General features: G+C 37.8%; 1 protein-coding gene across 1 annotated transcript in view; it reads left to right on the top strand.

Moving 5' to 3' along the window:
* LOC140160457 (zonadhesin-like) overlaps window positions 1–22,603 on the top strand; it is a 99,911-nt gene that overhangs the window by 56,613 nt on the left and 20,695 nt on the right. Inside the window, exons 14-16 of the mRNA XM_072183692.1 lie at window positions 10,819–11,039; window positions 13,328–13,450; window positions 21,900–22,055. Coding sequence (XP_072039793.1) covers window positions 10,819–11,039; window positions 13,328–13,450; window positions 21,900–22,055 — 500 coding nt within the window. The remainder of the gene's footprint in view (window positions 1–10,818; window positions 11,040–13,327; window positions 13,451–21,899; window positions 22,056–22,603) is intronic.

Raw genomic sequence — 22,603 nt, 5'->3', positions numbered from 1 at the left:
CCTCGAAATAAATTTTATTTTATAAATCTAATGATATATTCTTAAAGTGTATGTAGCTGGGAGGAAAAGCCGACGATCAATTGAAAATTTTGACCTTTTATATTGAAGATATGGATTTTTTCCCAAAAGACCTATTTTTTGGGGTGTTTTGGGAAAAAAATCCATATCTTCAATACGAAAGGTTAAAATGTTCAATTGATCGTCGGCTTTTCATCCCACCTACATACACTTTAAGTATAAATCATCAGATTTATAAAGTTTACTTCAAGTAGGCCTACTGTTAAATATCAAAAATATCAATTTTTAATGATTTGCCATAAAATGTGTATTACATTGCGAGTTTCAAAAATCAAAATTATTTGATATCAGAAGGACATTCTTCGTATTCAGAATGCAATTCGATATGTCTGATGTGCTCTAATGTCCCACAATAAATACTGTCCAAACGTTCATACCTTCCCTTAAGCTTATTATAGCAATATTAGTAGCAAAATGCAAATATATTGGATTGTATAGATTAGCAGGATCACGAATTTGACAAAAGAGCCCACTCTACAGGGTGTCTCAAAATAAGCGGACCAGACAAATATAATTCCAACTTTAATTTTTTTAAACATTCATTCGGTGTTTGCTTATATCAATGCCATATCTGCCAGCTGTCGTATCCAAAAAAAACAATTTCAATTGATGATACAGTTTTAAAGATATGATCTCGAATGTAAAATTGTGTTTGTGCAATCATCGACACCATGCACCAGATTGCTTTTCTTGTTCAGTTTTGTCCTTTGGGGAGACAAGAGTACGCAGAGTATTCTGAGGTTTAAAAGCTGTGCTAACACCTGCAGAGTTGCAAGCCCTGCGCAGCCGTTCCGAAAGTCCTTCCACGTATTGAAATTCATGTACCCCATGGAAGACATATCATTAATCTTCCACACAGGAGTGTGAATTTCATATGGGGTTTCCTGAAGGGGTGACTCCATTTAAAATCTACACCCCTGTGTGGGAGATTATTAAGGTCATATCTTCCATTATGGATTTCAACTGGAATAGCCAAATACAGATTATATCAAAAGTCATTTTTATGACTTACATTTCTCATTGTCGTATATTACAAAATATTACAATGTCGTATTTCAAAAACGATCAGGAAGTGCCCGTTTGAACTTACTTGAATGAACCTTTTATGTTGTGGCATCTCATTCCAAGCTCGATATTGACAAGTTCTTTTTCCTCCTTGTGACGACGCGTCGAACAAACAAGGCATATCAGACCTGAGTTTGATAAGAGGGGTGTTAGTAGTATCAGGTGTGATTCTGATTATTTCCCCTTTGACCTGACCTTGACCTATGTGGTCATCTTTTAATAGATCACCTTTTCGGGTCATCCTGAGATGGCCCTTATTGATGACGTCATGATAAAAAAGGGAGGTGAGGTCATCTTGAGATGACAATTGCGGGTCATCCTGAGATGACCTATTATCGTAAACGAAACAAGCGTAGGGGGATTTACCCCTTCTAGTTGAACGTCGATTAAAAAAACATGAACCCTTCACCTAGAAAATGACCGGTAGTCGGTTAAAGTTTTAAAAATATTTGGTATAACTCTTTAGGAGCTAGTGGGGATTTCCCCCTTATGGTTGAATGTCGATCAAAAACATGACCCCTTCACCTAAAAAATGCCCAGTAGACGGTTTAAGTTAAAAAAATATTAGGTATAAGCCTATAGAAGTTAGTATTCATGAATTATGGTGGCGATGTTAGCGGTTGGGATTTTGTTTTAAAGATCTATTGATCTATTAGCTCAATCGTTAAGGCGTTCGACTATGGTGCGAGAGGTTCCCCTTAAAAATACATATTTTTTCAAACACTTGGCCAGAATTTCCTAAGTTGAGACCCTAATTTTTAAACTATATAATCTGTCAACAAGGGTTCACTCTAGTTATGACACCATACACTTTCAAAATATCAAACCTACCTTTACATTTATACCCCTTCAATGTTGGGGTAAAATGACACTTATATTTGCCCAAAATGCGTTTTTCTACTTAAAATCAAAGGATCTTTTAAAAGAGTGACAAGCTCTTTCTTCATTTGCAATGACTACCAAAGTATGCCCCTATCAGGAGAAAAAAAAATTATAATTATTATCACATCTTATTTATTTGTGGCATTCGCCCAAACTTTGCCTTTTTTCACAAATTAAAATTGTAATTTTTGGTCATTTTCGACTAAAATTTGTTTTTTGTCTGTTATCATGTCAACATGCCAAATGCAACTTTTTAAATGTCGTTTTAAAATGTCCGCCCCCAACCCTTTTCATTCTAAAAGAATCAAGGATTTCTATTTTTTTTTTTTTCCACATATTTCAAATTTCTCTAACAACATGAGCAAAGATGTTCTACATCGCTCTATAATGCTATAACCGTGATAACAGCTTAACTAGTGTATTTTAACAATTAAATATTAGCAACATCGATGGACTTTACGATAATCCACATATGGAATCAGAATGCCCATATTTGACAAAATAATTGCAAACTATGAGGTTCTTGTACGACGTCAAACCCCTCTGGAATAGTGCATGATGGAAAGAATGGAAAAGTTTTATAGGGCCCAAAGAGCTTAAATAACGTTATGGGGCTGAATATATTTCGACATTTTGCTGTTGCGATATCTTGCCACAAGCAGATCAACGCTGCAAATATGTTGCAGTGTTGTTGTTTTTTGTTTGTTTGTTTGTTGTTGTTTATTGGGTTTTTTTTTGTTGTTGTTGTTGGGGTTTTTTTGTCTTTGTTTTTTGTTTTTTGTTGCTTTTTTGTTTGTTTACTGACTTGAAAATATGAAGCAGCGAAAAGAATAAAGAAAACAGAACAAGCAGCATTTGAGCGGAAAATCGCAGCGGAGGAGAACCAAGGCAGCGTTTGTCGCAAACACGTTGGCCTGTCGGTACTCTAATTATAGCGTGACGCTATAAACTTTTCCGGGTCCCGACATCCGTGTATCCGCGGGTACTTATGCTCGTCTGCGAACTTTGAACTCATTTTGCTAACTTTTTAGAACAAAAACACACCTTTTCGGGAATATTTTGTTTAGTTTAAACGCGAACAGCATTTCAAAGATACCCTGTTTTTGACAGAACGGTCCCAAATCTGTTTAAGGTTTGCGAATTTTTGTTTCCCAAAATAAGAATTTCGAGCAATATTATGAGCATGATGAATACTTGAACACTCTTTTTTTACAATTGAATATACGAATACAAAACCCACCCAAGTCCATACTTTGGACAAATTGACTTAAGCATGGGAAATTCTTGCTTATACAGGGTGTCCCAATAACAACAGAACCCTCATTGCGTCCCCTTTTTCTCCTATTTCTGAAAAGTTGATGCATTTTGGTATGTTACGAAACCTTAGATCGTTAGCTTTAATAAACTAAAACAATTATTTCAATCAGCTTACAATTTTTGAAGATATGCCTTCTTTAAGAAATGTACCCGTTTTTCACTCTGTCCACGGATGAGGTTTGGCTACACGGTTAATGACATGGATAGATAATAGCATTAGGCTTTGGAACGCGTTCACTATGATCGAGGGTCACCAGCTAGCCTCCAACATCTTCGCAACCGTATTACTGCTGCATTCGAAATTATACGGCGCACAAGGAGGGTATGCAATACAATTGATGCAATGAGGCAGGGCTGAAACCTGTATTCGTCAAGGAGGCAACCAGGTGGAGGACACAGCAGCACAGTAAACTCACTTCAGAAGAACCAAGGACATACCAAACAGTCCTTTTCAGGCAACCTTTTATCCCAAAAAGATGGTGTAAATAAAAAGAAAGCAAGAAACAACAAAGTAAGAAACGTAATAAAACAAAAAAGGCATAAATAACCAAGAAAAAATAAGTTTAATTGCAAGTATAGCAAGAGAAGTCCCATCCCATGTCCATTTTGCCGACAAGTTAATGACAAATAACACAATCCATATCCCATAGGCCCACCGTACCGGTAAAACCCGTTCCTAAATAAAGTTCGTTATTTGTTAAAGTTATTATTGAGGAATGCTTGATATTCATGCATGGTACGCATGTACTCCTTTTCAATCTTTGAAGTAGCCAAACCTCCTCCGTGGACAGAGTGAAAACGGGTTCATTTCTTTAAAAGAGCATATCTTCACAAGTTGTCAGAGTTATACCAAAAAACACCCGTTGATTTTGCTTAAATTAATATTAATTTTTTTAAATAATACTAGTGTACCTGTAGCTGAAAGAGCACCTGTAGCCGTGATAGTGCTCCTGTGATATGGAGAATTACTTTCACCAAGTTTAAGCCAAATCAGATGAAGTTTAAAATGTAGCTCCTGGATGACCTTTGACCTCGGATGACCTCGATTTTAAGTTTTACGTGTTCCCCTCATATCAAGGATTCCACCCACCAAGTTTGAGCCCGATCGGACAAAGTTTGAAATTTGACCCCTCCGTAATGACCTTTGACCTCGCTTGACCTCAATTTTATTTCGGGCATATATTTCCCTCTTATCAAGGATTCCACCCACCAAATTTGGGCCCTAGCACACAGGCTATTTTAGTGGTGTAATACACACACGTGGTCTGACCACTGACATCTACACAGTGGGTCTGTCACACATAAAGACTACAGTGCGTAAAAACCAGCATACGCAGCGGGAAGCGAGCAAATTCTTGGACAACTACCAGTATGTGCCTCGGCCAAGATTCTGCTTTGTGAGAGAAAAAAGGGGAATTAAAAAAAGGGGGAAATTAAAAATAAGGGGGAATTTAAAAAAGGGGAAATTAAAAAAAATGGGGAAATTAAAAAAGGGGTAATTAAAAAAGGGTAATTAAAAAATGAGGAATTAAAAAATGGGGAATTAAAAAAAATAAGGGAATTAAAAAAAATAAGGGAATTAAAAAAATGGGGGCATTAAAAAAATGGGGAATTAAAAAGGAGAATTCTATTTTAAAAAATCGGCGAATCAAATAAAAAATGGGGAATTAAAAAACAAACCGGGGAATTAGATTTTTAAAAAAGGGGAAATTAAAAAAGAGAAATTGGCGGAGATGGTACACCTAACCGTATGCCCGTGGATACATGGAATGCGGGGCCGGGAAACTATTGAGCATGTTCAAGTACTCCCTTCCCTTTCCCATGAAACGTGGGGCATTGGTGGGATTTTATTTTTAAGCCGGGATTACCCAGTTAGTGCGCTCCAAGGTAAGGCATTATGCAGTTATGTGTGCAACAGAATTCACCATGACCTTTGCAGGACTTAAACCCAATTAAACCAAGATAAAACTAATTTAAAACAGATCAAATATGTTAAATCCACAAACACATGTTTCTGATTTACCTGTGCGATATTGCAATGGGCTGGGATGCCAAATGGGTGACACTAAATTCACGAATGTTCTATGAAGCACGCAAAGCGAATGGCAAATCCCGCTGGTTTGCTAGCTAGAAAATGCGGCCAGTTATCGATCGGTTATGAATAATTCATATTCGATCCCTTGATTATGTTAATTAAGGATACGATACATGATTTACCGACAAGTGACTCATTTCGGAATGCGATCATGAATTTTGAAGAAAAAAAGTTTTCACAGGCTTCGTTGGGTTTCGAACTAGTGCTTTACCGCTCGGCCCCGGTGGCAGTTGAGCGGAGGAGTGTAATGATAAAAGATAAATCTCATAATGCCATCTTTAGCCTTTTGTTTACTAATAAAAGACGCGTTTGGTAAAGATAGATTAGCCGTTATATGCATAAATAGCACGAACGTTTGGGAAAGGTTTCAAACAAATAATAAAGACACTGATGTGATAATGAAATTGCGTAAGTCGGGAAATATCTGCTTTTAGTTTGTTTTGTTTTGGTTTTAGGAATTTGACCTTAAAATTTACGACTTCATGACATTATCATTTGTAATCAACTAAAGATATTTCAACTGTATTTGTTCCCATTCTTTCTCTATAATGTTTTGCACATGTATGTGAAATAGCTTCAACAATGGTTCGCTGTATAATGGTAAAAACAGCCTCGACCTAAAAGAGGGCGAGAGGTACCATATTTACGGATTCAGGCTAAATTTAAAATTGATATAAAACGTTTGTTTTTTGATCGATTACAAAAATTAATTTTTGTCATATAAAGAAATTGGGTCTGTCTGGCGTGAATTACACTACAGTTTTTATTCCTAGGGCTCTTTGACTTCTTCAAAAAAAAAAATTAATGATAGAGTGAATCCCCTGACCCACAAAAGATCGAGTCCCCTTAAGGGCTGGGGTATGAACGTTTGGACAGTATTTATTGTGGGACATTAGAGCACATCAGACATATCGAATTGCATTCTGAATACGAAGAATGTCCTTCTGATATCAAATAATTTTGATTTTTGAAATTCGCAATGTAATACACATTTTATGACAAATCATTAAAAATTGATATTTTTGATATTTAACAGTACTTGAAGTAAACTTTATAAATCTGATGATTTATACTTAAAGTGTATGTAGGTGGGATAAAAAGCCGACGATCAATTGAAAATTTTGACCTTTCGTATTGAAGATATAGATTTTTTTCACAAAACACACAAAAAAATGAGGTCTTTTGGGGAAAAAAATCCATATCTTGAATATGAAAGGTCAAAATTTTCAATTGATCGTCGGCTTTTCCTCTCAGCTACATACACTTTTAAAATATATTATTAGATTTATAAAATTTACTTCGAGGACTGTTATATATCAAAATTTGAAAAATATCAAATTTTATAATTTGTCATAAAATTTGTATTATATCGTGATTTTCAAAAATGAAAAATTATTTGATATCAGAAAGACATGCTTCGTAATGCAATTCGATACGTCTGAGGTGCTCTCATGTCCCATAAAAAATACTGTCGAAACGCCATAAACGCTCATTCCAGTTCCTTAAGGTTGGCAAATAACGACGCCGTTAATTTTGCAAACTTTGCCTGTTCAATGCGAGTAGCAACCTTGAAAGCGCGCCCGCTATAAGAGCTGAAAACAATCCGGTGGTGGCGTACTAGTATTTCCCATCAGGCACCAGTGATTTGGGTTTTTTTACAGAAAGCCTCCTAATTTGAGAAGGGACTGACCTTTTACAATAATAATGTCGAAATTAGGACTTTCTTTCATTTATACAAAGGAAATGCGGGACATGTGAAAGGTATGAAATACAAGTACAAATAAAATTAGTGCTGTATTTTTCTGGAATGGGGAGTAATCTCCCGAACCTGCAACTTGGTAGGCAAAATGGGTCCAATTCTGGTTTACCCTGCACACCCTGTGTTAGGGTTATGATTAGGGTTAGTGTTATGTTAGGGATATGGTTATACTTGTGCGCATGGTATACCAGAATTATTCCCAGAATGTACTGATTTGTCATTAAATAATTAGTCCGAAAATCACACGCCCAATCATTTCCCCACATCCTCCGAGATAGGGAATGGTTTGGGGATAAGTACCCGGGGGAGGGGTTACTCAAGTTTTGTTTGGGTAGGGAAAGGGACCCATCAATATACCAATTTTTCAAGAAATTTGGACCGATATACCGATATTCAACATTTTCGGCCAAATTTAACACAAATTGTTTTAATTTTTACCAATTTTGGTGAAATTTAAAAATGTTGGCTACAGTGAGCCACAATTGGGCTATTTTCCTATCAATTTAAGAACATTTTGAAAAAGAACCCATCCATAGGCCTATACCTATAAAAGGGGGTCATTGCCCGGAGGTGATTTATATACGATAAAAATTCCCTTTAAAAGGAAGGCCAGCCTCAATGCAGAAGAGGTCTTGTAAATAGTTTGGGTCACCGTGAAAGGCATTTTTAGGATCACGCTTACATCCATGTTACATGACACTCCACCAAACCATCAATGGTGAGAACATGCACACTGAAAACAGCAAAAAACATTAACTCCTATAACTCCTGTCAACTCTTTAATTCATTACTCCAAATTGTTCTGTATTTTTGTCTTTACTGCTTTTTACCCATGCTTATTATTAAAATCAAGAAATACACTGCAGTTGTTAGTTAATTCGCTATGTAAACTCAACTTACATGCACGTTTTATTATAAAATGATTTTATATTATTTCGCAATGTATAGTTTACTATAAAGTAGATAGTGGCAAGCACATGATAAAGGACTGATCATTCACTACAATCTTCACTTTTAAACTGTATTTCTTGAATGTGTTGATTGTTAGTCCGAAACTCCTGCAAAGCTATGGACATGGCATCTTACCTACTCCATTCTGTAATAGTCTGCATTGTGTGTTTTCTCAGTCTTCAATCATTTTGTTGAATGTAATTTTATGAATCAAATAAAAAAGATAGAAAGTGGCCTCACTTTAGTTATGTGTCATTTTACAGTATTTATAATTTATAAAGTAAGACAATAATTTATTTATTTTCTATAAGTGCATGTCAAAATATGGGATATATTGTTCAATATTATAGCTAGCCCCTAAAAACTCTATTTTCCATCGGATTTTTCCCGTTGAAAAGACAAAACTGATGTTAAGGTTACACGAAGAAACGTATAAAAAACGTATAAAAGACGTATAAAGTTGTTCTCTAAAACCGCGTTTTCTCAGCAATCAAATATCCCGGTGGGTCAAATGTTGGTGCATGGATGATGTATCTTTACATTATTTTTGTGTGTTTATAAAAAAATTTAGAATCCGTTTGAAAATCCTTCGTTTAAATCATTTTTACGCACCATGTTCACAAGATCAAAAACACGTTCCATGCAGTTTTTTCAAATGTTCGCTCCGTATAAAACCACGCCGAGTGATTGTTTTCTCATTTTTGTATTGTACTACAAATCGATTAAAGAAATAATGTTGCCATGGGGAAGAACCAAATACAGTACCGATCAAATTTAAAAAGCCCGTTTTTGGGGAACATTTTCGAGAATCTTGTCTGAGAAAAAACTGTTTTGTGAAATTATCGATATCTTGATAACGGGGCGTTAATTTAGACATCTGAATACCTACATTATTTCTCAACATTCTGCCAATTGCTATCCCATTTGATTTTCACTCAAAATTGAAGCTAGTATTGCAAAAAACGAGGTTTTCCTCCATCAGTTCGTTCAAAATTTCAGCGCCGACATGCGTGTTTATTCTAAGAGCCATTGTGCGGACGCGATTGTAATCAAGTAATTACATCAAATTATAGTTACATATCCGCTTCGAGAATAAGAAATTGCGTAAGCTGATGTATGGTCCAGTGGATAGAGCGTTGGACTGGGAATCTGTTATGAACAATTTTTGTGGGTTCGAGTCCCCATGTGGCTGAATTTTCTTTCCTTTTTCTCTCTTTTCTCATTTTTACTTCCTTTCTTTCCTCTTTTCTTTCTCTTTTTTTTTTTTCTTTTTTTTTTTCATTTCTTTCTTTCTTTCTTCCTTTCTTTTTCTTTCTTACTTTCTTTTCGTTCTTTTCTTTCTCTCTCTCTTTCTTTCTCTTTTCACTATTTCTTTATTCTTTCTTGCTCCTTTCTTTTTAGTTTTATTTGATTGATTCGCTGACTGCAGTGAATCGTGATTGATTGTTTTTCACTTTATATAATTCAGAAATTTGTTGGCCTGCTAAGTCTGTCTTTTTGAATATTCTTCCCAAATTCGATTTGCAAATAATTGCTTTTTGATATTGTTGTTGATGTTATTGTTGTACCCTATTACATTGTAATCAGTGGAATAGCAGCATTGATTTATTTCATCAAAGATATCAAGGCTATAAATTCAAAATCAACACATTTTCCAGGGCGTAGCTTGACGAAGTGCCCCAATCAATTTTAAAATTGATAAAATCCTTATGAAATTGCCGAAAATGGCTTGTACCCCTCCCCCGGCATCCGACCCGGCATGTCGCCCCTCATGTAACCCCCCCTCCCCGCCCGCCCCCGACTCACGAGCTCCGGGCACGAGCTAAGCCAAGTTTCATGTCTTGACCGTGGATCAATATTCTATTGTAAGTAGGCCTACGTCCCAGTACGCTTGTTCATTTTCTGCATGGCTGTTTCTGTTATGAACTTACGCCCCTCTGAAATCAAGCGCATGAAAAACTCTCGGCTAACCTTAAAGATAGCAATAATATCATCAATAACATTTTGAGTCATTTTTATCCATCAAACGATACAGGATAGGATAGTTAATTACTTTGACTTCAATGTGGTCCATATAATGAAGATTTTGATTCTACAACATTATTAGATCTGTTATCAACATATCAATTATGCACTCACAGGCAACCAAACATCATGCTATGCTCAGTAGTCCACTGATATGACCTCGTTCCAGTGATCATTCCCCGCTAATTATTAATTGTTGACCATGTCATTTTTTTGATATGCTGATTGCTGAACACGTTTATGTTTATGTGTAGGCCTAACCTATGATAACTTTTTAAGGTCATAATTAATTCAAACATAACTTTGGCAATACTCAATCGTTTTCATTCGTTGAAACGGCAAAACATACTTTCTTTTCCTTGCGAATCGAATTAGCAGACATCAAAAACATTTCCACCACAAGAAGTAAAAATAATAATCTTAGCTAATCTTTAGTGTACACAAATCCCATCTAAGAATTAGATACCAGCCCTATGGGCTGGCGAAAAGGCTGAAAATGCTACCCATGTTTGCGGACGTCCATATATGTACTGAGTAGGCCTACCTACCCCTCCCCCGGGGGTAAGTACTTGAATATAGCATTTATCATGCTATCATGATATAATGATATACCTGATATGTAACAACTCGCCCGTTTCTCACTTAGGTGTCCGTCAGTGTAGTGCGTGGGGTGATCCGCATTACACTAATTGTGACGGTAGCCGACAGCACTTCCAAGGCGACTGTGCATATGCGTTTATGAAAGAATGCTCTACCGATCCCAATAACCCTATACCGAGTTTCGTGGTGTATGTAAAAAACGAGAGATTGGGAACCAGGCCTGTGTCTGTAACTAGAGAAGTAACCACAATTCTACCCAATGGTCAGGTATGTAGATATATTTATCACAATGCTGGGGTCACAGATAGTAGTATAAATCTTTTTCTTGCAGCCTAAGCTAGACAAACAATTTGGTACAAGTTCCATGACAATCGGGGCAACTTTAATTTTTAACAATTAGTGGGTTCGCCGTCGGACAAGTTTATGCTTGTCAAGCTTTCGTCAGGAGTAGCTCTGACTTCTTCTGAACAAAGTACCTAAGAATGAGACATTTAGACCTTTTCAGAGCCATGATATGTCTCATTCTTAGGTATTTTGTCCTGAAGAAGTCAGAGCTACTCCTGACGAAAGCTTGACAGTTATAAACTTGTCCGGCGGCGAACCCTCTAAAACCCACTAATTGTTATGAATTCCCGTCACAATTTTTGAATTGTTGACCCCTGTACAACTTGAAAATTGACCTTCGACCCTTTATGGCACATAACTCCACAACCACAGGTCGTATTCGCACAAAATTTTCATTTTTGTGATCCCTATGACCAGACATATAATTTGATATGCTAATGAGTGAAATCGGAGCATGTTTAGTTATTGACTCCTGTATAACCCTATGGGGTCATTTCTCGGGTTATTTCGAGGGTCATAGACGCAAAATAACGCTTGCTCAGCGCATTTTTTGGATTTAGCAGGTCCAAATAAAAATGATACCTAGGTGATCGGCTTTTACTAACAAATGCTTTACAAAACCCGAATTATTGAAATGTTTTCTACTCTATATAATTTTGCGCGCATCAAATACCAGAATTCACCTTCATTTTTGGGCGCACTGACCTTAAAATTGGTAACACTTCTCTGAATTATGTTCAACATTCCAAAGTTCTTGGTACATCCAGGCGGATCTCAAATGGGATACTCAAGTTAATCATGCCAAAATGCCAACAAAAGATTGTTTATTCTTAGTAAGTTAGAACGTTTTGGTTTTAACACCACTGAATTGATCACCATTTATTTATTATTTGTTATGTTCGCCCTCTCCTGGAATATGCCGATGTGAATCGTATTCTTTTCTTACTGTTAAACAATCCTTGATGATTGAACATATCCAGAAGAGGACGTGTAGTAAGATTATATTAGGTTATAACAAGTTCATTTCGTATAAACATCCTCTCAGTACTTGCAACTTGGACCCCCTTTCCACTAGGAGGGAAAGTCGTTGGCTTGCTCAGTCGCTTCCATCATGTGGACGCACTAGTGGGCTTCTCCCTCATAGAAGGAAGGAGGTCTATGGTATGAGTCTCGGGGAATAAAGATGAATCTTCTCAATAAGTCGGTTGGCTCGCCTCTGGCTTTCATCTTTTCTTCTTTCTCCTCAGACTCCTACCAAGGTAAGGTTTGTTTTGTTTTGGTTGCTCACATTTTGATTTTTCTCATCTTGGTCTGTTTTTGTATAATCTTGTATTTGTGTATATTTATTTTTGTATTTTTGCAATACGGTACTCAATTCAGCCTTTGGCTGCGATGTATTTGTTGATAAAACCTAAACCTAAACCTAATGGGCCTTTCCGAAAAGAAAACATGGTCACAGGTAATATATTTGGAACAACCGGTGGTTATTCATGAATAAATGCTGTAAATCTGTGTCAAAAATGACCATAAGCATGGATTTAAAAACTGTGTCAAATTGACCCTAAGGCGACGAAAAAAGAAAACCTGTTCTACGGGCGGACGGACCTTTCAAGTAGGGTCGGTCGGTCGGGCTTCTTTTTTTCTTCTCTTTTTTTTTTTTTTTAATGACCCAAAAAATCACCAAAATCAGCAAATATTTGCAATTTGGAAAAATACAAAAAATATTTTGTTTCTGAAATTGTCGAAATTTGGGTCGGTATTCATTTGTACAGGAATTTTTTTCCCAATAGTTCAAAATCTGGGTCGGTCGGGCCCGTAGAACAGGGTTTTCTTTTTCGTCGCCTAAACGAGGATTTTACACATACAAAAACATTCTTACTACCCATACTAAATAGTCAAGTTTCTATACTTGTAAACAATTATAATGGCGTTTAGTACAAAGTCCTTTTAAGAAATTGAATTTGAAATAATTGCTCTATGTACTGTGCTAACTGCTATCCAACATGTCCAACACTGACAAGTGTATAGCCTATAGATTTTGCATCCCCTGTTTTCAAAATTCTTATGAGCTCAGCTTGATACAGGATTTATTATACTGTTAATTTTCTATTATGGCATTCTTTGTATTACTTCTTTTAACATGAGTTGCGGAAATGTATTAGTGCCTATTCCTGTGTTACAATATATTTACACGGTGATTTGTTTTTCAGACTGTGGTCATTGGACAGGGCAAAGTGGTGCAAGTTGGTGTGGCTCCGAATCTTGTGACTCTTCAGAATAATGATTTCACTTATTATGGCTCCGGCTTCACAATATCAAAACCGGGCGATGTGGTGAGAAAAGATTATATAAAAAGAAATAAAAATCCTTAATAACTTAATTATGTTCTTATAAATTTCGGGTATAGAACGTTTTATAGGCCTAAGTGAGAGGAAACCTCTTCGCCAACTAATGATTTAGACCTTATATAAAATACTGGTGACTGAAAGCTGACATTCCATCGGAGCTCGTTCGTTATAGTCCGGGTGCGAAACGTAATTTTGCCACGGAAGCTTGTTTTGGTGTCCATAGTTTTGTTTCTGATGGATATTTATACAATATTGAATGGCTTTGAGTGTGATACAAGAAGATATTGCACGAGAGAGAAAAATATTGCACGAGTCGAAGACGAGTGCAATATTTTTCTATTATATATATTTCTATTATATATTTTTCTATTATATATTTTTCTAATTTCTCCGCGCCTAGTAACCCCGTCAATCCGTCAATAGATTCCTTGCGAAATGAAGTTACTTTAACTTTATCTTTAACGTCTAGAGGATTATAGAGGATTATGTATTCAAAACCACCTTGGTTTTGAATATATAATCCTCTATAATCCTCTAGACGTTAAGGCGATTTAATACCCTGACTTTCATCAGTACCCATCTTCTTTTTTATGTTGCTAATTTATAAAGTATATAAATATGTTCATCATCTCATGTCCTAGAATACATTAAATGCTTTGTTATACTATCTATAGAAATATACTCACTGATTATAACACTGAATAAATTAAATAGGCCTAAATAATCGCTTCCACATAGACAATTTAATACTACACCATGTATGTATCTTCTATAATATGTTGTTAGGAAAAGAGATTATAAAAGGCTATAAGGTCATCAAAGGTCAGGTTATAGGTCAATTGGTTCAAGTCAAATTCAGGCATCAATTTTGAATACATGTGATAGTCTGTGATATCATACATGTCATAATGAGGCATCAATTTTGATATTTTGTCTGTTACTGGATATATAATGGAAATGTGTGAGGTGGATATACTAAAATACCTTGGGATGTAAATGGTGAGTACAATTTAGATTGCCTAGTTGAGGTTGATTGGGCAAATAAATATAAAATAGTTACCAAAATCACAGAAGCTTACGGAAATCTACCTAATATGGTGGTATAGGTGACAAAAAATACAATCTTTTTCAACATTGCTGTAGTGTGGTTGTGGTAACCTGTTACCTATGGCTTAATTAAGTTTCAGTGACATAGTGTTGCAAGTTCAAAATACAAAATATAGCTCGACATTGAAAATAGAAGCATTTTAACCGGTTCGTTTTTTGATAGTTGTGGAGCACCAAGTTCGGTAATTTATTGTAGACTAGCGGGATACCCGCGCTTCGCGCGGGTCCCCGCTAGATGATTAAATGGGGGCGTTCACTATAACAGGATTTCTGAACAGGTAGAATCATTGAAAAGGTACATTTTATTTATCTAAATTTATTTAACCCGTTCCTATTATTTTCTAAATCTGTTCTTTCTTACATTTCCCTTTTAGCATCTTTTTTTTATACATGTATGCTGCTTGTAATTTCCCGTTTCCATGTTTTTTACTTTCTGTTCTCATTATTTTAGCTTCTTCTTTTTCTTACATTTCCTTTGTTTCGTTCCCATTTCATTTAGTTACTTTAACCCGTTGGCCTAATTACTCGTACCTTTTTGTCCTCATTTTAATTTTATTTTTCTTTATAGTACCGCTTCATGTTGTTTATACAACACACATCTTTTGCCTTATTTATTACTAGCGGGACACCCGCGCTACGCGCGGGTCCCCGCTAGGTGAGTAAATGGGAGCGTTCACTAAAACGGGAGGAATTACTGAACAGGTAGAATCATTGAAAAGGTAAATTTCATTTATCTGAGTCTGACCCTCGTTAAGCCTAAGTTTCCATTTTAGCTTCTTTCTTTTTTTTTTTTTATTTCTTCTACATGGGCCAATTTTGTTCCATTTTTTAAAAACATTTTGCTGCTAAGCTTGCAAATTTCCGTTACCATGTTTTTTATTTACTCAATCCCGTTCCCATTATTTTCTAAATCTGTCCTTTCTTACATTTCCCTGTTGACTTCATTTTTTATTTGCTGCTTAGCTTGTGATTTCCCGTTTTCATGTTATTTATTTAGTTCTGTCCTCAGTTTAATAGCTTTTTTTTATTTAAACCATCTAATTTTATTAGATTTTATTATTCTTTCCTTCCTTAGCCTATTTTATTCCCGTTTTCATTTTCTTACTGTGACTAACTATAGGCTAACCCACATACTCGTAGGCCTACCTGTCCTCATTTTGTTTTCTTTTTTGATTAAAGTAGTTGTTTGTACTTTTTAACACACATCTTTTCCCCGTATTTATTACGCCTACGGTCGGTCGTTCACCCGTATTATCATTCATTGCGAGACTCTGCGTCGTTTCGCGCGACATGGCGTAGTTATGCGTTACCCGCGCGCTATCGCTGCGCTACGCGAGCGGCTTGGCATTAGATACGCCCGTACGACGCGCACGAGCTAGCTTGACAACTGACTCCCTTTTTTGTTTACCCAGCATAGCAACGTACCACATTTTCACTGATTTTGAGGCCAATTTTTGACCGTTTTCAACCAAATAAAGTTTAAACACGTTCCCGTATATTCATCGATCTCCCGTATGAATTTGGCGACATTTGGATCGAAACTGACGGAGCCTTTATAGTGATACATAGATAGATAGATAGATAGATAGATAGATAGATACATACAACATTTCCCTATTTATAGTAAGACTAGCGGGATACCCGCGCTTCGCGCGGGTCCCCGCTAGATGAGTAAATGGGAGCGTTCACTATAACAGGAAAAATTACTAAACAGGTAGAATCATTGAAAAGGTACATTTTTATTTATCTAAATCTGTCTCTTCTAACATTTTCTTTTTTAGTTTCCTCTGCATAGCTTGTGATTTTCCGTTTCCATGTTATTTATTTATTTAACCCAGTTCCCATTATTTTCTAAATCTGTTCTTTCTTACATTTCCTTTTAGCATCTTTTTTTTTTATTTGCTGCTTGTGATTTCCCGTTTCCATGTTTTTTATTTAATTCTGTTCTCATTATTGTAGCTTCTTTTTTTCTTACATTTCCTGAATAGTTTCTTTCCTTCTTTGTTTCCTTCCCGTTTCATTTAGTTACTTTAACCCGTTGGTCTAATTACTCGTACCTTTTTGTCCTCATTTTAATTTAATTTTTCTTTATAGTACCGCTTCATCCCGTGACCCGTCCATACACCTTTTTGTCCTTTATTATTTTTCCTTCTTTCCGTATTATATCATGTCCACTGGTCTCTGGCTCGCAAATCGTGTGGCTCTGTATCGTTTACGCGCGCATTTGCGTAATGCGCATTACGCACGCGACGCCGACGCGCTGCCGGCCAGCTGCAGTGACGCGTAGGCTGGTAACCGATTTTCATAACAAAAACCCCGTTTTTACCCATTATTCACTGTTTTTGCAGCCAATTATTGACCGTTTTCAACCAAATTTTCGCATTACCGTCTCGGTATATTCCTCGATCTCCCGTATGAATTTGGTGACATTTGGATTGAAACTGACGGAGCCTTTATACACATAGATAGATAGATAGATAGATAGATAGATAGATAGATTTATAGATAGATAGATAGATAGATAGATAGATAGATAGATAGATAGATAGATAGATAGATAGATACAACATTCCCCTATTTATAGTAAGACTAGCAGGACACCCGCGCTTCGCGCGGGTCCCCGCTAGATGAGTAAATGGGAGCGTTCACTATAACAGGAAGAATTACTGAACAGGTAGAATCATTGAAAAGGGACATTTTATTTATCTAAATAAAATCTGTCTCTTCTTACATTTTCTTTTTTTAGTTTCTTCTGCTTAGCTTGTGATTTTCCGTTTCCGTGTTATTTATTTAACCCCGTTCTCATTTTTCTAAATCTGTTCTTTCTTACATTTCCATTTTTTCTTTATTTGCTGCTTGTGATTTCCCGTTTCCATGTTATTTATTTAATTCTATTCTCATTATTTTAGCTTCTTTTTTGTTACATTTCCTGATTAGTTTCTTTCCGTCTTTGTTTCGTTATCATAATCCCGTGACCCGTCCATGTACCTTTTTGTCCTTTATTTTTCCTTCATTCCTTATTGTCATGTCCACTGGTCTCTGGCTCGCAAGTCGTGTGGCTCTGCGCCGTTTACGCGCGCATTGGCGTAGTGCGCATTACGCACGCGGCGCCGACGCGCTGCAGGCCAGCTGCAGTGACGCGTAGGCTGGCAACAGATTTTCATAACAAAAAACCGGTTTTTACCCATATTTTGACTGTTTTTGCAGCCAATTCTTGACCGTTTTCAACCAAATAAAGTTTAAACACGTTCCCGTATATTCCTCGATCTCCCGTATGAATTTGGCGACATTTGGATCGAAACTGACGGAGCCTTTATAGGCATACATAGATACATAGATAGATAGATAGATACAACATTTCCCTATTTATAGTAAGATGTCCTCTCATAGCGTGAGAGGGCGTGTTCACCCGGTATTATCATAGACATACCACCTAGACCTATTACTGCCCATCCTTTACCACAGCGGGAGGTGAAGCCCCGTATCCAAGGTGATATTGACGGATTGACGGGGTTACTAGGCGCGGAGAAATGTCGCATACATGTTTGACGCGCTCGTTTGCGTGATTACTGCGCCGTTATCGCCGCGTCAAATGCAACATGTTCCATAGACGCGAACATGTCTGCTTGTTTGCGTCCGGGTATGCGTCCTTGTCAAATTCGTTGCTAAGCAGTGTCGGCTTCACTACGCGAGTCAAAGTCATAGGTCTAGGTTCTCGTTTGTCTGGGGTATTATCCTAGACCTATGACTGCCCATCCCTGCCCGTGGCAGTAGGTGAAGCCACGTATCCAAGGTGATTTTGGTCGGGTGGTCGGACGCGGAGAAATAAGCGTTCATGTCTGGAGAGAAAGTCGCGCTCGTTTGCGTGATTGTTGCGCCATGGCGCTCGCGTCAAATGCAACATGTTCCATAGACGCGAACATATCTGCTTGCTTGCGTCCGGGAATGCGTCCTTGTCAAAGTCGTTGCTAAGCAGTGTCGGCTTCACTACGCGAACCAAAGTCATAAGTCTAGGTACTTGTTTGTCTGGGGGTATTATCATGTCCACTGGTCTCTGGCTCGCAAGTCGTGTGGCTCTGCGTCGTTTACGCGCGCATTTGCGTAATGCGTATTACGCACGCGGCGCCGACGCGCTGCCGGCCAGCTGCAGTGACGCGTAGGCTGGTAACCAATTTTCATAACAAAAACCCCGTTTTTACCCATATTTTCACTGTTTTTGCTGCCAATTCTTGACCGTTTTCAACTAAATTAATAGCAGGACATTCCCATATATTCTTTGATCTCCCGTATGAATTTGGCGACATTTGGATTGAAACTGACGGAGCCTTTTCACTTACATGCATAGTCACAACATTCCCCTATTTATAGTAAGACTAGCGGGATACCCGCGCTTTGCGCGGGTCCCCGCTAGATGAGTCGCGCGTTCACTATAACAGAAAAAATTACTGAACAGGTAGAATCATTGAAAAGGTACATTTTTATTTATCTAAATCTGTCTCTTCTAACATTTTCTTTTTTTAGTTTCCTCTGCTTAGCTTGTGATTTTCCGTTTCCATGTTATTTATTTATTTAACCCAGTTCCCATTATTTTCTAAATCTGTTCTTTCTTACCTTTCCCTTTTAACATTTTTTTTTTATTTGCTGCTTGTGATTTCCCGTTTCCATGTTTTTTATTTAATTCTGTTCTCATTATTTTAGCTTCTTTTTTTCTTACATTTCCTGAATAGTTTCTTTCCTTCTTTGTTTTGTTCCCGTTTCATTTAGTTACTTTAACCCGTTGGTCTAATTACTCGTACCTTTTTGTCCTCATTTTAATTAAATTTTTCTTTATAGTACCGCTTCATCCCGTGACCCGTCCATGTACCTTTTTGTCCTTTATTATTTTTCCTTCTTTCCGTATTATCATGTCCACTGGTCTCTGGCTCGCAAATCGTGTGGCTTTGCGCCGTTTACGCGCGCATTGGCGTAATGCGCATTACGCACGCGACGCCGACGCGCTGCCGGCCAGCTGCAGTGACGCGTAGGCTGGTAACCGATTTTCATAACAAAACCCCCGTTTTTACCCATTATTCACTGTTTTTGCAGCCAATTCTTGACCGTTTTCAACCAAATAAAGTTTAAATACGTTCCCGTATATTCCTTGGTTTCCCGTATGAATTTGGCGACATTTGGATCGAAACTGACGGAGCCTTTGATTATCTCACATACATAGTCACAACATTCCCCTATTTATAGTAAGATATATATGTTGCCAACAGGCGAGACATCGCACCTCGCACAAAAGCGCGCCGTCGTTAGCGCATCGGCGTACACGCCACTTGATCCGCACGCCAGATACCATTGGTGACCGTTCACAAACACTTGGTTAGGGGCCCAGACAAACAAGAACCTAGACCTATGACTTTGGTTCGCGTAGTGAAGCCGACACTGCTTAGCAACGACTTTGACAAGGACGCATACCCGGACGCAAGCAAGCAGATATGTTCGCGTCTATGGAACATGTTGCATTTGACGCGAGCGATAATGGCGCAACAATCACGCAAACGAGCGCGTCTTTCTCTCCAGACATGAACGCTTATTTCTCCGCGTCCGACCACCCGACCAAAATCACCTTGATACGTGGCTTCACCCCACTTGGGCAGTCATAGGTCTAGGTGGATATGTCTATGGTTAGGGGGGCCTTTTCAGTGAAGGACGATACATGATTCTTAGGGTAGGGAGTATGGGGTTATGGTTTAGGGTATTTACGTAATAAGATATAGCAATCCGGTGTGGTATTAAACGCCATTTAGGCCCTATAGTCTCTATCATCATGTAACCTGTTCAGCAATGCTTCCCGTTTTAGTAATCGCTCCCGTTTACTCAACTACAGGAGGCCCGCGCGGAGCGCGGCGATTCCGCTAGTCTTACTATAAATAGCGAAATGTTGTATGTGTATGAGTTTGTGGGTAAGAAGATTGAAAGGCTCCGTCAGTTTGGATCCAAATATCGCCAAATTTACACGGGAGATTGAAGAATATACAGGGAATGCATTGCACTTTATTTGGTTGGAAACGGTCAAGAATTGGCCTCAATATCAGTAAAAAAGTGAGTTTTTCGGGCAAATATATAGCGGCTGTTTGTTTACGAGCTATGCCAACCAACGCGTCCACATATCTAGCAGAAATCGCGCCGTCTTTAGCGCGTCGGCGTACACGCCGCGCGTCACTTGACTCGCGCGCACGGGTGCGCATAGCCAACTTGCGTACGGGCTTATGGTATACGGGATGGGATAACGGGATTAGGCCTATTATAAATATCGTAAGGGTAAGGGAGGAAGGAAGGAAAAAAATAATAAAGAAAGAAGGATTAAACGCTCCCATTTTCTCAACTAGCGGAGGCCCGCGCGGAGCGTGGGCATTCCGCTAGTTTACAAAATTAGCAAATTATAATAGGTGAGCTGTTTAGTGACATGTTTTTGAGTTGTCCAAAAGCTGAATATCTTAAAGATCAGTATTTGTTGGTGAATATTCGCCGTCGAAGTGACATAGTTAATCGGATTAACTACCAAAGCAATAGATGAAAACAATTTTGACTATATCGCTGTGCACTACAACGTTCACGCAGCACCGATGCATTGAACCATAGATATCAAAGAAAAGCTGATCACTCGCAAATGTAAGATTAGTATCTTTGAAAAGAGCGATATTGTATTCAATCTATGTTTGCTGACATAGACATGTGATTAATGCAATCTATTTGTAGTGCAGGGCAATCTATTCAAAGATTGTATTTATCTGTAATTGCTATTATAGTTAATCCGATTATGACGTCACTTCGAATGCGAATGGGACTGCACAAGTCCAATAACAAGTCAATAAGTCCTCACGTTAACACATTTCATCTTCCAGTCAATGCGATGAACCATGAATAAAGCCTATCATAGCAAAATGCAACTTTTTTGGCCGAAAATTTCATAAATGGCTGTATTTCTCAGTGAATATGATAATAGGTAGCAACAAAAACTCGCTCCATTGTTGCCCAACTCAGTCGGTATTCCAAACTTTAAAACAAGAGAAATGATTAATTGATTTTGGATTAGACCAAAATGTCTTTGGGGATTACTTCTTGGGGACCCTAATATCTTGCTCTTATGGGTCTTACATTTGTATGAACTCTCACCCTCCTAGCGTTTTGTATAGGTTAATGAACTGAACGCAAAATGATGTCTGCAGGCTGAGAATATATTACAAATTGACAATGATCAGTTTGCTTTATTGTAACCTGAAGAATTTTTCATCCAAAGTTTTGTTTCAGCGTGTGTAATAAACCTCCGATTTTGTTACAGGTTTTGAAAACTGATTTCGGCCTAACAGTGAAATATGATGGCAGGCATAGAATAAGAGTCCTGATCCCAGATAGTTTTTCAGGTCAAGTATGCGGACTGTGCGGCAATTGTAACGATGACAATACAGATGATAGAAGAAAACCAAATACTGATTACGTAAGTATGTAATTCACTGTCTATTCCTAGAGTCAATGTAATGCAATTAAATATTTTCCGCTAATCCCACAGCGCGTCCACATTAGTCGGCAATAGCCTATGTCCGACGTGTTTATGTCCGATAAGCTTATTACCGGTCATAAATCCCTCCTTTCTACAGGAGCACCATCAGAAAATTTTGAAGTTTTTTTACTGAACATTCATTTCCAATAAACGCCCTTCTTTTGGAAAAATGCAACGCCCCCAGGGCGTTTATTACAGCCACCAAAATGTCTATGACAGCCGGTCAGCGACTTGGACTCCTCAGAAGAGCCTCGCACTATATTCTACCTGCCCAGAGAGCCATCATCCACAAGGCCATGATACGATCAAAAATGGAATAAGTGGACTGTTGTAACTCCCACCTCACTAGTTCAGCCAGCTTGACTCCATCCAAAATAGAGCTGAGCGTGTCATTAGTCTGCCAACGAATAAGTATGAAAATCATCGTATTCAGCCATTCAGCCACCGCAGGGCAGTTGTAGCAGCCACCCTCTTCTATCGTATGT

This window comes from Amphiura filiformis, chromosome 9 (genome assembly GCF_039555335.1).
Source record: "Amphiura filiformis chromosome 9, Afil_fr2py, whole genome shotgun sequence".
Classification (NCBI taxonomy): domain Eukaryota; kingdom Metazoa; phylum Echinodermata; class Ophiuroidea; order Amphilepidida; family Amphiuridae; genus Amphiura; species Amphiura filiformis.
Note: the sequence above shows the minus strand (reverse complement) of the source record. Positions and strands in the feature narration are given on the sequence as shown.